Source organism: Capricornis sumatraensis, chromosome 2 (genome assembly GCF_032405125.1).
Source record: "Capricornis sumatraensis isolate serow.1 chromosome 2, serow.2, whole genome shotgun sequence".
NCBI lineage: Eukaryota > Metazoa > Chordata > Mammalia > Artiodactyla > Bovidae > Capricornis > Capricornis sumatraensis.
Window position 1 is genome coordinate 102,387,687 of NC_091070.1, and position 16,055 is coordinate 102,403,741.

The following is a 16,055-nucleotide window of genomic DNA, read 5'->3' on the forward strand; positions in this document are numbered from 1 at the left end:
ACCCCTAGTAGTGGAGTGCTGGAATAAAACAAACATTAAGAGAGCAGGCAATGGAGAGCTAAAGAAGATGCATGACCAGATCAAGGTTGCTTCAGTGAAGGGTCCCAACATAGGGCTACAGTCAAAGCACCAGAGAAAGTATTCATAGGAAAGAGTTGACTGACAGAGATAAAAGGGAAAGAATATTACAGACTCTATGGAATCAGTGAGTCTTACTTTACAAATACATATATAATATAAATATGCATGTTTTAATTAATTTACTTATTTGGTGAGGAGTAAAATCAGCTGGCAGCTAGCAAACAGGTCAATTGGAGCAGAGCTGATCTTCAGCAGGCTGGCTAGGGCCACCAGAGAAAACAATTTGAGTTATTTCAGGTTCTCCAATGTACCTTAACTTTCACTCTGGAGCATATATGGTGGGATGTCTCTGAGAAATGTTTGCTGATGTCCATTCATCAGCACCTTCAGCTGAGTGAGGCTCAGTTCAGTTCAGTTCAGTCGCTCAGTCGTGTCTGACTCTTTGCGACCCCATGAATCGCAGCACGCCAGGCCTCCCTGTCCATCACCATCTCCCAAAGTCCACTCAGACTCATGTCCATCGAGTCAGTGATGCCATCCAGCCATCTCATCCTCGGTCGTCCCCTTCTCCTCCTGCCCCCAATCCTTCCCAGCATCAGAGTCTTTTCTAATGAGTCAACTCTTCGCATGAGGTGGCCAAAGTACTGGAGCTTCAGCTTTAGCATCATTCCTTCCAAAGAAATCCCAGGGTTGATCTCCTTCAGAATGGACTGGTTGGATCTCCTTGCAGTCCAAGGGACTCTCAAGAGTCTTCTCCAACAAAACAGTTCAGAAGCATCAATTCTTCGGTGCTCAGCCTTCTTCACAGTCCAACTCTCACATCCATACATGACCACTGGAAAAACCATAGCCTTGACTAGATGGACCTTAGTTGGCAAAGTCACGTCTCTGCTTTTCAATATACTATCTAGATTGGTCATAACTTTTCTTCCAAGGAGTAAGCGTCTTTTCATTTCACGGCTGCAGTCACCATCTGCAGTGACTTTCGAGCCACAAAAAATAAAGTCTGACACTGTTTCTACTGTTTCCCCATCTATTTGCCATGAAGTGATGGGACCAGATGCCATGATCTTTGTTTTCTGAATGTTGAGCTTTAAGCCAACTTTTTCACTCTCCTCTTTCACTTTCATCAAGAGGCTTTTTAGCTCCTCTTCACTGAGGCTAGGGCTCAACTATCTCCCTTATCAGAATTTTTCACCTATTTAGAAGGATATCAACTAGATATCTTTAAATAGAGACATTTTTTAGATTTCCTGAAAGCTTCACCATAAAAACAATAGTCCCAAGACCTACTGTCCTGCATTCGTATGTTCAGTAGTTCTTCTCATTTTTGTTTAAGATTTTTTTTTTTGGTGTGGACCATTTTCAGTGGTTATATATGGATATGAAAGTTGGACCATAAAGAAGGTTGAGCACCAAAGAATTGATGCTTTCAAATTGTGGTGCTGGAGAAGACTCTTGAGAGTCCTTGGAGTGCAAGGAGATCAAACCAGTCAATCCTAAAGGAAATTACCCTGAATATTCATCAAAAGGACATCAGTGATACTAAGCTCCAATACTTAGTCCATGTGATGCAAAGAGCCAACTCACTGGAAGAAACGTTGATGCCGGGAAAGATTGAGGGCAGGAGGAGAAGGGGGCGACAGAGGATGAGATGGTTGGATGGCATCACCAACTCAATGAACATGAGTTAGAGCAAAATCTGGGAGATAGTGAAGGACAGGGAAGCCTGGTGTGCTGCAGTCCATAGGGTCACAAAAAGTCAGAGAGGACTTAGCCACTAAATAACAACAAAATTTTAAAAATCTTGTATTGAATATTACAATATTGCTTATGTTGTTTTTGTTGGCCATGAGGCATGTGAGATCTTAGCTCCCCAACCAGGGATGGAACCTGTACCCTCTGCTTTGGAAGGTGAAGTCTTAACTGCTGGACCATGAGGGAAGTCACAAGGACAAATATTTTTAACTTAGCTCTTCTTTCTAGTCATTACCTCCAAATGCTAAGTGATATGTTAACGCTGCTTTTAAAAAAATCAGATTCTGACATCACCTGTTTTAGTCTTGCTATGGTAGGTGAAAATCTAACTGTATTACACCACTCTTGGGCACCTCTCTCCCAATATTGTTATACTATCATTAGATAAATGAATCAGGTATCTACATTATTAAGACTATGTAACTGCTATTATAGAACTAAGTAATATACTGTGAATAGATTTCTTAACAAAAGTTTATTTTTCCTAGAGTTTTTATGAAATTTTCTTTTTGCAATGTCTTTGCTATAATATCCTGTTTCAGTCTTAGCTGAAAGACAAAAACAAAGACATTTGTTATCTCCAAATCTCCCCTAAGTGTGAGGTATGCTTTTAAGTAATACTGGAAAAGGGCATGTTAATATCATACAAGTTTCAAGAACACAGCACTAGGTATGAATCAGACAGTGAAGAAGTTGATTCCCTTTTCAATTCTTTGTCAATCCTGACGTCCTTCCTAAAAACTTATTTTCTAAGTTTTGATCCATTCTAAGGATGGACAACCCACGGGCCCCCTGCTGGGTTCTTTCCTTCCGCTTGCTCCACCTAATTCTTCAGGGACCTCTCCTCTCATTCCTTTGATCTTCTCAATATGCGATTTTCTCATTCAACATTTCATTTACTCATTTCGTAAATATTTATTGAGTTTCTTATATGTGCCAGAAGTTGTTCTAGGCACAGCGATAGAGCAGAAGGAGCCAGCAAAATGGGCAGTGGGCAGCCAGTGAGGAAAGAAATCAAGGGAATGGGTATTACAGAAGCTGGTAAAAGCAAGGAGAGGTCAGTTGCAAATGCTGCCAAGAGGTATAATGAGATGCAGACAAAAATGTAATGTTTGGATTTGGCAACTTGTTTTTACTGGTAACTCTAACAAGAAAGTTTTAGAGGAGTAGGAGGATAGAGGCATAATTCAGTTTATTCAGGTTCTATTCACTAGAGATGAACTAGACAGCAGACTAGGAAAGTGAAAGTCACTCAGTCATGTCTGATTCTTTGCAACCCCATGGACTATACAGTCCATGAAATTCTCCAGGCCAGAATACTGGAGTGGGTAGCCTTTCCCTTCTCCGGGGATCTTCCCACCCCAGGAATGGAACTGGGGTCTCCTGCATTGCAGACAGACTCTTTACCAACTGAGCTACAGGGAAGTCAGACAGCAGACTAGGAGAGGTAGACAAATCAATCCTTACACAGTATGATAAAGGATGATGATAGAGGCTGAATGGGGTCATTGGACACACAAGTTGGGGCACTAACTCTAAGGGGCAAAAGCAGAGAAGGCTTTCAGAAGAAGGTGGTAGTAGATGCTCAGACTGCATTTTATAAATTAAAAGATCTGTGGAGTAGTGCATTTATCTTGGAGTCCAGAGACCTCTATCACCAACAGATGTATGATCTGAGACAAGTCCCTTCTGCTCTCTCTAGGATTCTTCCTTCTCCTCGAATGGAGAAGTGGCTGGATTCAACAATCCTCATTTGTTTTCTGTTTAAAGATCTTTATGGAATTTTCTAACTTATTGCAGTCTGGATAGACTGAAGGTTTTAAATTCAAGGCTCTCTGCCCTTAAGTAATTCCCCTTGGGGGGGGTATTCCATTAAATGTCTATTTCTCTATTAGAAGCTGACATCATTTTCTTCAGCATCATTAATTCATACTTTGAGTTGTGCTTAGTCGCTTCAGTTGTGTCCAACTCTTTGTGACCCCATGGGATGCAGCCTGCTAGGTTCCTCTGTCCATGGGGGTTCTCCAGGCAAGAATACAGGAGTGGGTTGCCATGCCCTCTTCCAGGATACTTTTAGTAAATTATAATTGTGTTATCATCTAAAACAAACCCCAATATTTCAGTGGGTTAGCACAATAGAATGATAGTTTTTTCCTGTCCAGGTAATGATCCAATGAGCATTTTGACAATGAGCCTTGTTCACAGTCAGTCAGGGACCCAGGCTCCTTCGGTGTTGTGGGTTTGCTTTCCCTTAGATCTCCACAATTAATCCGTTTTCCTGTGAAAGGAGAAGGTGGTGAAGATATCTAACCATCTCAGTTCAGAGGTGACATATATTATTTTTGATGGAATCCTATTTTTAAACTTAACACATGGCTTCACTTAAGAGTGAATGGAGAGTGAATGTAATAGGAGGAAATTCCGTGGTGGCCCAGTGGTTAGGACTAATTCAGTGCTTTCACTGCCATGGGCTGGGAACGGAGACCCTGCAAGCTGCACAGCATGACAGGGACCAAAAAGGAAAAAGAAAAAGATGCAAAAGGGACTGAGAAATGTAAATCCTGGCTAGGCAACAACAGTTTTATTGTGGAAGGGGAACAGGAAGCTTCAGTATACCCCAGACATCTCTGCCACGTGATCATGTCAACGACTGATACAACTCACTTGTTTGTTTATTTTCCAGCTGAAGAAGAGACCACTTTTTCAAGAACAGAGACTTCTAAGAAATCTGAAATAGTTTCTGAAAACCTCAGGTACAGTCATCTATAATTGTTTAGAAAGTAGAGCATGAACAATTGGCATTAAATTTGGACCGTTGTTAGAATCATTTGTTTGGTCAGTACTCTGGCTCTTTAAGGCACAAGTCAGAGGGTGATGTTTGAAGTCTAATCAGTCATTATGTAACTGAGCAGGATCCTGGTGGGCCCTTCCCAAGACAGACCGCAGCACCCCACCCCAGCCCATGTCCTCTGCTGTATGTAACTGCTCTCTGAAAATACGTAGATAGTAATATCTGATTCATACTTCCTGAGTTATTTGACAGATGCTAAAACCTACCAAATGGAGGAAATTTACATTAGATTTTCTTTTTTTTTCTGTCCACACTGTGTGGCATGTGGGATCTTGTTTTCCTGGCTAGGGATGGAACTTGAGCTCCCTGCAGTGGAAGCTCAGAGTCTAAACCACTATACCACCAGGGAAGTCCCTACATTAGGTTTTCTTATCTTGCTCTTTTATTTGTTTTAAAAACTATTTTCATATCAAATCCTATCTATATCTACAAGTTATTACTCCTATTTATTTCTGCATTTGGACAGTTCTGAAGAAATAAGAGAAAAGATCTTGAGTTTCTTTGATATCATTATAACAAAAATGAGGACATCTGAAGATGACGTCATCCCTTTGGAATCTTGCCAGTGTGAGGAGATCCTAGAGATTGTCATCATGCCTCTGGCTCACCATTTTCTTGCTTTGGGAGAAAACAACAAAGCCTTATATTACTTCCTAGAACTTGTGTCTGCTTATCTTGTCTTGGGTGATAATTATATGGTAAGCTGTTTCTACTCAGATCACCTCCATCCTTGAGACAACTTACAGACCAGAGAGCCAGAAGGGAAGCTCTAGTGTTTTTTTTGTCTTGTTTTGTTTATTGCTTCGTGTTCTTGATTCCTGCCAGTACCCTCTTCCTTTGAAAATCAAATTGCTCAGAAGGCAAATGACCTGAGATTGAAAAAAGTCAGAACAAACTGCAACTACCATTATATATTATATTCCCACCTTTAAAAATTTGCTATGGATTGTCTACCTATATGAGACTCTGGTCTCAACTATTCAGTTTCATTAGAGACTTCCTCAGTAATGTCCCAGTTGCATTTGCCCTCTGTCTTCCCCAAATATCTGTCAGCACAATACCTGTAGGTCTTTGAATAAGAACAAATCTAGTTTTACTCTTGTGATTTCTGAAGGGGCTCACTCACTTTGGTCTTCAAGTAATTTGTGCTAAATTATCATACATACCTTTAGGCTACTAGTGAATGTTTCTCCAGGATAAATGTAAATAAGTTTCAGGGCGGTACGCCCTTAGAAATGTGGGGATTTGATACATATAATTAAATGAAAGAATTCATTGTTAAGTTGGGAAGCCCGGAACTGAATAAGGATAAACAGGTTTCTGTACTACAGATACTCAGAACCTTTATATGCTAAGATACACAGAAATCTCCTGAGGGTTGGGCTAGGACTGGGACCTACTATTTCTCTTAAACTTATTTGACCTTAGATCACTTTTCATAGAGTAGCTGGCTGGACTAAGCTTCCATGAACTCATTTGAGGAAATGTCTTTCTTGGCCTTGCTTCATCAGACTTCCAGCCAGCTTCAGGAAGAGCTTCCCACACCTGAGCAGCCATGGTTGCCACCCTTCATGCCTGCACTGGTGGACCAATCCAGATTTTATAGTTGTGGCTTAATGAATCCCTACATCTCAGATTTATATAAGATTTTAAAATTAAACTATTAAAAATGTCAGTAAGCTCTGGTTCTCTCAAGTATTTTGAAGGAAAGCCTCCTGTATGTATTTTATACACATATGTGAAGAAGAGGGTGATGTGGCCAGTGAATCCCAGAAAGAGAAGGTTTAGGTAGCCTCGGGGGCCAACTTGCTGAGCCTGTGCTTACCCGCATCTCTCTACAGGGAGTGATGAATGTTCAGGAAAACAATGATTGGAAGCAGAGCCTAGGGCAGGGTCCTGCAATGTGCCATTTGCATCCCACTCTCCCAGCAAAGAAACCTTGTCCCCCTCTTTCAGCCTTCTGCACACACCACTTAGACTGGTTGAGACTTGGGGACATTGTCTCACCTTATTTCACTCTTCAAGTCTGACCTTGCCTTTGTGTTCACATGTGCCAAGACTCTTAATGATGTTCCATTAAAGATGAAGAGACAAAGATTGTTCAGGGCCTTAACTTTCTCTTCTACCTCCCAAAGATGGCTCTGACCAGAAAAAAAATGGAAACAGTTCATGATTCATTCATAAGTAGAGACTGGCCTTCATGGATGTGGCGATGGTCTCAGAAGCCATGAGTACATAGCTGGAAATAGGGAAGCTGGGGATGGAAGTACTCAAAGAGGGAAACTGCCCTGGGGAAAACTTCAGGTAAGATATCTTACATGACAACATGAGGAAAGGAGGTGATTTCTAGATTCATGAGAGATTCAGTGACCAAGATGAATGTGAAGGTGATATGTATCTTCAGCAGGAACTTTCTCCACCCCTCCTCTGATCAGGGGCTAAAGGTAGAGATGGAATCAGGAGCTGGAGGGGTCCTGACTTTCTTCCTTCAGTAGAGTCTGGGGCAATGGCCCCTGTGGTCCTGATCCCTGTTGACGCAACACTTTCTGCTCCTTGTGCTGGTTGCAGGCTTACCTATATTTGAATGAAGGAGAGAGGCTGCTGAAAATTCTCAAGAAGGACAAATCTTGGAGTAAGACTTTTGAATGGGCTACCTTTTTTACCCTCAAAGGTCAGGTAAGAAATCATTAGAAACATGATTAATCTGTTACTTATCACTGGGATTTTATATAGAAGTAATAGAAGTCATCCCTATACTTTCTGCATCCTCCTCCCATCCTCTGCCACAGATCTTTTCCAAGACTCCAGGATCCCAAGCCCTGGGACTCAAACCTCCTCACCATCAATTTCTGCAGCAAGAGCTTCCTTAGCCTCTCAGTGACAGCTTTATGAAATATTTTTTGTAACGACCTCCAAAAAAGGGACAGGAATAAGTAAACATTTTCTCAGAGGTAGATTATGAAGGATGAGGATGCACAACCCTCGTCATTCAACCATCCTTCCACAGATATATCCAAGGAACATTTCAGATTATGCCAAGCTCAGGGGGATTTTGTTCCTAGGCTTTACATTACTTAAAAAAAAAAAAAAAAGATTCCTAAATTACTTATTTTTGGAACATATAAACCAAGCTTGGAATCATCGCCTTTTTCTTTCCTTTCTTCCCCTTTCTTCTTCTTCTAGGTCTGTTTCAACATGGGCCAGATGGTGCTTGCCAAAAAAATGCTGAGGAAGGCTCTGAAGTTCCTCAATAGAATCTTTCCTTACAACTTAATCTCCTTGTTTCTCCAGACTCGGGTTGAAAAAAACAGACACTTTCATTATGTGAATCAGAATCAACAGGCCCAAGAGAGCTCCCCTCCAGGGTAAGGAAAGAACTGCAGAGAGCTAGGGGTCATCTCACTCCCCAAAAGGAGAGAGACCTACACATAGTCCAACAGTCCCCAAAGAGTGGGCCTCTAACAGGTGCAAGGAGTCCAAGTGGCTCACTAGTGAGGGAAAGGTGGTGGGGCTCCCAGGCCAGGGCTGGGTTGCCTCAGAACAACTTAATAGGCAGCTTTTGCCAAAAGGAGTTCAGGTGACAAAGACTTAAAGGAGCCCTTTGCAAGATGGGCTCCAGTGCCTCCCCTACTCATCTCACCCACTAACCCCTTGGCCATCCATGTTTCAGTGGGAATCTGCACCCCCTGCTCCTAGAGCCTCAGTCAAAAGTCATCTTCCAATTTAGTGCTAAAACCCTGGGTATTGTCCCCGCCCCAGAGAAAGATGGCAGGTCCTGCAGACATCTGCTAAAAGACAAAATGGCCCAGCCACTTTTGTATCTCCATAGATAGAAAAATCTGTGGGTTACAGAGGGTATCTATCGATCAAGATTATACCATTAAGACCTGTACATTTCAACATGTAAATTTTATCTATAAAAGAACTACAAAGATTAATGTGGTGGCGTAGGGGAGGGATACAGTGAGTAAAAGAACAGATGCAATGATAATGTTGCTAGTTGTTGAAGCTGAATGCTGGGTACATGTACCTCATAGTTTTTTGTTTTATTGTGTATGTTTAAAATTTTCCACATCAAACTTTTTATAATATATTCTACCTACCTAGGAATTCATACCAAAAGAGGTGTCACCTAGTTGGGGATCTGGAGAACTGACAGATGATCTGTTCCACCGTGGGAGAGGCCAGTAGCAATATTCCTACAGGTTCTGCCAGAGATACAAATATCTATGTCTATGAGCAAATGGCTGCAATCCTTTTGCAACCTCACCAAAAACTGCCTTCCCCAGTTTCCTGAAAGTCCCCTCTTGACTGGAGTAGGGTGGAGGGGGACAGGGTTGGAAATGAGGTGGAGCTGAGCCCCTTTGCAGGATGGGGTCAGGCTCCTGAGAATCTAAAGCCTGCTGCCTCAGAGGATGCCAGGAGACAGGCAGGGAGAGGCTCAGCAGAGATATCTCTGAGAGATAAGAGAGAACTGAAGTTTGGGTCACAGAGAGTTGTCAGATGAAATAAAGGATGCCTAGTTAAATTTGAAGTTGAGATCAATAATGAATGATTTTTTTTGTTTAGTATACATTGTATCACACAAGATATTTAAGGCATATGCACTTTAAAAGAATTATTTTGAAATTCAGATTTAACTCAGCATCCTATATTTTCACTCCCTAAATCCAAAAAGCCTAATATACAGCCCCATTTTGTAAAGGAATAAGAAGTACCTGCACAAGAGGAGAAGGTGAAAAATTGGTGATCAGGAAGAAAGTACAGAGCTTAAAACACTCTCCAGTCAAAAGGTTCTCATCTCAAATATAAGGACACAAAGAAATACCTTTGATGTCAGAGTTTCCATAGCTTCATGAACTCCCTGTTATAAGGGATTTTACAGGACTGGAAAAGGTCAGTTTTCATTCCAGTTCCAAAGAAAGGCAATGCAAAAGAATGCTCAAACTACCACACAATTGCATTCATCTCACATGCTAGTAAAGTAATGCTCAAAATTCTCCAAGCCAGGCTTCAGCAATATGTGAACCGTGAACTCCCTGATGTTCAAGCTGGTTTTAGAAAAGGCAGAGGAACCAGAGATCAAATTGCCAACATCCGCTGGATCATGGAAAAAGCAAGAGAGTTCCAGAAAAACATCTATTTCTGCTTTATTGACTACGCCAAAGCCTTTGACTGTGTGGATCACAATAAATTGTGGAAAATTCTGAAAGAGATGGGAATACCAGATCACCTAACCTGTCTCTTGAGAAATCTGTATGCAGGTCAGGAAGCAACAGTTAGAACTGGACATGGAACAACAGACTGGTTCCAAATAGGAAAAGGAGTACGTCAAGGCTGTATATTGTCACCCTGCTTATTTAACTTATATGCAGAGTACATCATGAGAAACGCTGGACTGGAAGAAACACAAGCTGGAATCAAGATTGCCAGGAGAAATATCAATAACCTCAGATATACAGATGACACCACCCTTATGGCAGAAAGTGAAGAGGAGCTAAAAAGCCTCTTGATGAAAGTGAAAGAGGAGAGTGAAAAAGTCGGCTTAAAGCTCAACATTCAGAAAACAAAGATCATGGCATCCAGTCCCATCACTTCATGGGAAATCGATGGGGAGACAGTGGAAACAGTGTCACACTTTATTTTTGGGGCTCCAAAATCACTGCAGATGGTGACTGCAGCCATGAAATTAAAAGATGCTTAGTCCTTGGAAGAAAAGTTATGAGCAACCTAGATAGCATATTCAAAAGCAGAGACATTACTTTGCTGACTAAGGTCCGTCTAGTCAAGGCTATGGTTTTTCCAGTGGTCATGTATGGATGTGAGAGTTAGACTGTGAAGAAAGCTGAGTGCCGAAGAATTGATGCTTTTGGACTGTGGTGTGGGAGAAGACTCTTGAGAGTCCCTTGGACTGCAAGGAGATCCAACCAGTCCATTCTGAAGGAGATCAGCCCTGGGATTTCTTTGGAAGGAGTGATGCTAAAGCTGAAGCTCCAGTACTTTGGCCACCTCATGAGAAGAGTTGACTCATTGGAAAAGACTCTGATGCTGGGAGGAATTGGGGGCAGGAGGAGAAGGGGACAACCGAGGATGAGATGGCTGGATGGCATCACGGACTCGATGGACGCGAGTCTGAGGGAACTCCGGGAGTTGGTGATGGACAGGGAGGCCTGGCGTGCTGCGATTCATGGGGTCGCAAAGAGTCAGACATGACTGAGCGACTGAACTGAACTGAGCTGATATTTCCTTAGAATCTTTAAAAAATAATAACCACAACAGAATGTATGTTGTCAGTGTCTGAACTGAGAGTACCTGGAGTTCTTCATTATGAATTTCTAGGATAGGGATGTCTAAGACCCTGTATCCCAATGCAGCGGGGGCCTGAGTTTGATCCTTTGTCAGGGAACTAGATCCCATATGCTGCAACTAAACTGAGACCCTGTACAGCCAAATAAATAAATATTCTTAAAAAAAAAAAAACAACTCTCTAGGATATCTTTCTTCCTTCTCAATTTTATTTAAAGTATCTTTCTCAATAGCTATTTATAATTATATTTTGTTTTCTTGACTTTGTTAAATTACTAATACTGTAGGCAGTTTAGGGTCCCATTTTTAACACAAACAGAAAAGATTGGGGGCTACATTATCAATTAAATGATTTGTGGAGGCAGAGACTGTCCCCAAACATTCTCGGTAGGTGGTCAGTCATCCTTTTCTTGACTAATTCCAGCACAGGAAGTTCACCGTCTCCTGTGACATTCCATCCCATAGTCAGAATGTGGTTTAGTCTGTTTGGATTGCTATGACAAAATGCCACAGGCTGGGTAGCTTATTAACAGCAGATTATTGCTCACGGTTGTGGAGGCTGGAAGTATGAGGTCCTAGGGTCAGTATAGTCAGGCCAGGGCCCTCTTAAGACTTTTTGTCATATCCACACTTGGGGGAAAGGGGCCAGGAAGTTTTATAAGAGCTCTAATCTCATTCAAGAAGGTTCCACTAATCATAACCTAATCGTGTCCTAAAGGCCCCACTACTAATCCTGTCACTTTTCAGTTCAGTCAGTTCAGTCAGTCGTTCAGTTGTGCCCGACTCTTTGCGACCCCAGGAATCTCAGCACACCTCGCCTCCCTGTCCATCACCAGCTCCTGGAGTTCACCCAAACTCATGTCCATCGAGTCGGTGATGCCATCCAGCCATCTCATCCTTTGTCGTCCCCTTCTTCTCCTGCCCCCAATCCCTCCCAGCATCAGAGTCTTTTCCAATGAGTCAACTCTTCGCATGAAGTGGCCAAAGTACTGGAGCTTTACCTTCAGCATCATTCCCTCCAAACAAATCCCAGGGCTGATCTCCTTCAGAATGGACTGTTTGGATCTCCTTGCAGTCCAAGGGACTCTCAAGAGTCTTCTCCAACACCACAGTCCAAAAGCATCAATTCTTCGGCACTCAGCTTTCCTCACAGTCCAACCCTCACATCCAAACATGACCACTGGAAAAACCATAGCCTTGACTAGATGGACCTTAGTCGGCAAAGTAAGGTCTCTGCTTTTGAATATGCTATCTAGGTTGATCATAACTTTTCTTCCAAGGTGTAAGCGTCTTTTAATTTCATGGCTGCAGCCACCATCTGCAGTGATTTTGGAGCCCCCAAAAAATAAAGTCTGACACTGTTTCCACTGTCTCCCCATCTATTTCCCATGAAGTGATGGGACCAGATGCCATGATCTTGATTTTCTGAATGTTGAGCTTTAAGCCAACTTTTTCACTCTCCTCTTTCACTTTCATCAAGAGGTTCTTTAGTTCTTCTTCACTTTCTCCTATAAGGGAGGTGTCATCTGCATATCTGAGGTTATTGATATTTCTCCTGGCAATCTTGATTCCAGCTTGTGCTTCATCCAGTCTGGCATTTCCCATGATGTACTCTGCATAGAAGTTAAATAAGCAGGGTGACAATATACAGCCTTGACGTACTCCTTTTCCTATTTGGAACCAGTCTGTTGTTCCATGTCCAGTTCTAACTGTTGCTTCCTGACCTGCATACAGGTTTCTCAAGAGGCAGGTTAGGTGGTCTGGTATTCCCATCTCTTTCAGAATTTTCCACAGTTTATTGTGATCCACACAGTCAAAGGCTTTGGCATAGTCAATAAAGCAGAAATAGATGTTTTTCTGGAACTCTCTTGCTTTTTCCACGATCCAGCGGATGTTGGCAATTTGATCTCTGATTCCCCTGCCTTTTCTAAAACCAGCTTGAACATCAGGGAGTTCATGGTTCATGTATTGCTGAAGCCTGGCTTGGAGAATTTTGAGCATTACTTTACTAGCATGTGAGATGAGTGCAATTGTGCAGTAGTTTGAGCATTCTTTGGCATTACCTTTCTTTCAGATTAGAATGAAAATGGACTTTTCCAGTCCTGTGGCCACTGCTGAGTTTTCCCAATTTGCTGGCATATTGAGTGCAGCACTTTCACAGCATCATCTTTCAGGATGGAATTCCATCAGCTGGAATTCTATCACCTCCACTAGCTTTATTTGTAGTGATGCTTTCTAAGGCCCACTTGACTTCACACTCCAGGATATCTGGCTCTAGGTGAGTGACCACACCATCGTGATTATCTTGGTCATGAAGCTCTTTTTTGTACAGTTCTTCTGTGTATTCTTGCCACCTGTTCTGAATATCTTCTGCTTCTGTTAAGTCCATACCATTTCTGTCCTTTATCAAGCCCATCTTTGCATGAAATGTTCCCTTGGTATCTCTAATGTTCTCGAAGAGATCTCTAGTCTTTCCCATTCTGTTGTTTTCCTCTATTTCTTTGTATTGATTGCTGAGGAAGGCTTTCTTATCTCTTCTTGTTATTCTTTGGAACTCTGCATTTCAGATGCTTATATCTTTCCTTTTCTTCTTTGCTTTTTGCTTCTCTTCTTTTCACAGCTATTTGTAAGGCCTCCCCAGACAGCCATTTTGCTTTTTTTGCATTTCTTTTCCATGGGGATGGTCTTGATCCCTGTCTCCTGTACAATGTCACGAATCTCAGTCCATAGTTCATCAGGCACTCTGTCTATCAGATGTAGTGCCTTAAATCTATTTATCACTTCCACTGTATAATCATAAGGGATTTGATTTAGGTCATACCTGAATGGTCTAGTGGTTTTCCCTACTTTCTTCAATTTAAGTCTGAATTTGGCAATAAGGAGCTCATGATCTGAGCCAGAGTCAGTCACTTTTAGGAGTTAGAATTCAAACTTGGGGGGATGAATTCAGACCACAGCAGAATGGATTTGTTTAAAGTACTCATTTCGTTTGTTGAGCTAAGACCTAGGTCCTGACAGCAATGTGTATAGGAAATGACACACTGGACTGGCTAGGCTGGAGGTGGCCAGGACTGGAGTCCTGGCACTGTTGCATTCTAGCTCTGTTACTTTTACTTAATTACTTAACCTGAGTCTCACTCTCTGCTTATGTAAAATGGGGTTAATTATTCCTTCCTTTCCTATGGGGTTGTCCTCAGACTCAAATGAGATAACATTATATAAATGTGCTTTTTAAATAATTTCACTTAAATGGTAGTGACCTGACAGGGACAGGTCTTATATATAAATAAATTGTAAATAAATTTATAGATGTAAATAAGATGATTTACATCTGTGCTTTTAGATAAAAATAAATTATCTTAATTAATCATCACAAAGCATTATGGTTTCCATTGTGCAGTGGAGAAAATGGGCTTCATAAAAACTAATATGCATGTACAACAAGGTCCTATTGTTTAGCACAAGGAACTATATTCAATATTCTGTGATGTATCACAATGGAAAAGAATATTTAAAAAAATAATGTATATATATGTGTTTGTGTGTAATTGAATCAGTGCTATACAGCAGATATTAACACAGCATTTGTAAATCAACTGTATATCAATAAAAAATATTGCTTGCTAAAACTGAAAAAAAATTAATGTGCATGTTAATTTACATGTGGGGCTACCCTGATAGCTCAGTTGGTGAAGAATCTGCTGGCAATGCACGAGACCCCGGTCCGATTCCTGGGTTGGGAAGATCCACTGGAGAAGGGATAGGCTACTCACTCCAGTATTCTTAGGCTTCCCTGGGGGCTCAGCTTGTAAAGAATATGCCTGCAATGCGGGAGACGTGGGTTCCATCCCTGGGTTGGGAAGATCCCCTGGAGAAGGGAAAGGCTACTCACTGCAGTGTTGGACCTGGAGAATTCCATGGACAGTACAGTCCATGGGGTTGCAAAGAGTCGGACACAACATGTAAACTTAATTTACATGTAAGGGAAACAGGCCTCAAACTCGTCTATTCAGACCCCCAAGCCGGTACTGAGGACTCTGCACCTGTGCTTCCCTCAAGTATGTTGGTGATGATACCTTTTTCTTTTGTCCCATGTGAATCCTTTAATAGGAAGAAGAGGCTGGCACAGCTTTACCAGCAAACCACTTGTTTCTCCTTGCTGTGGCAAATCTATAGCTTAAATTATTTTTTCCACTACAAGTATTATTGTCACCTGGCAGCTCTGATGCAAGTGAATATTGCACTGGAAACTCAAGATGATTTCCAGGTAGGGTGTTTTTATAGTTGCTTTCTATATATCTGAATCTCATTTGGAGAGAAAAGCCTGATGAAATCCAATCAATATTCAAAATCATAAAAGCCTTCCAGGCTGAATTGTTCTGCTGAGGCCCACAGTTGTCAAACATTTTGATCCCAGAAGCCCCTTATACTTTTAATAATTGAGAACCTCCAATAGCTTTTTATGGGCTTCCCAGGTCGCTCAGTGGTTAAAGAATACGCCTGCAATGCAGGAGATGCAGGAGACATAGGTTTAATCCCTGGGTCGGAAACATCCCCTGGAGAAGGGCATGGTAACGCACTCCAGTATTCTTGCCTGGAGAATCCCATGGAGAGAGGGGCCTGGTGGACTGCAGTCCACAGGGTCATAAAGAGTCGGAAGTGACTGAGCATGCATGCAATAGCCTTTTATGTGGCTTTGTATATTTCTATGGGCTTGTATACTTTTATATGGGTTCATACATTTATATAGGTTGTATCTACTGATATTGCCATATATGAAACAAAAACCGAGGTACTTTAAAAATATTTTGGGGGGACTTCCCTGGCAGTCCAGTGGTTAAGACTCCATGCTTCCACTGCAGGAGGCACAGGTACCATCCCTGGTCAAGGAACTGGGATCCTACTTAAAAAAAATAAAAAGAAAATAAACCAATGACATATGAATATCATTAACATTTTCATTGGAAAAAAATGCTATTTCCCCAAACAAAAAATTTAGTGAGAATGGCGTGTATTACATTTTGCAAATACCTTAATGTCTGATTTCACGGAAGACAGG

At 41.7% G+C, this 16,055-nt stretch overlaps 1 protein-coding gene across 1 annotated transcript in view; it reads left to right on the forward strand.

Moving 5' to 3' along the window:
- The window catches only part of ADCY10 (adenylate cyclase 10), a 95,678-nt gene that overhangs the window by 65,515 nt on the left and 14,108 nt on the right, over positions 1-16,055 (forward strand). The window contains exons 21-25 of the mRNA XM_068965159.1: positions 4,523-4,592; positions 5,157-5,388; positions 7,259-7,366; positions 7,874-8,055; positions 15,107-15,263. Of these exons, the coding sequence (XP_068821260.1) occupies positions 4,523-4,592; positions 5,157-5,388; positions 7,259-7,366; positions 7,874-8,055; positions 15,107-15,263 (749 nt within the window). The remainder of the gene's footprint in view (positions 1-4,522; positions 4,593-5,156; positions 5,389-7,258; positions 7,367-7,873; positions 8,056-15,106; positions 15,264-16,055) is intronic.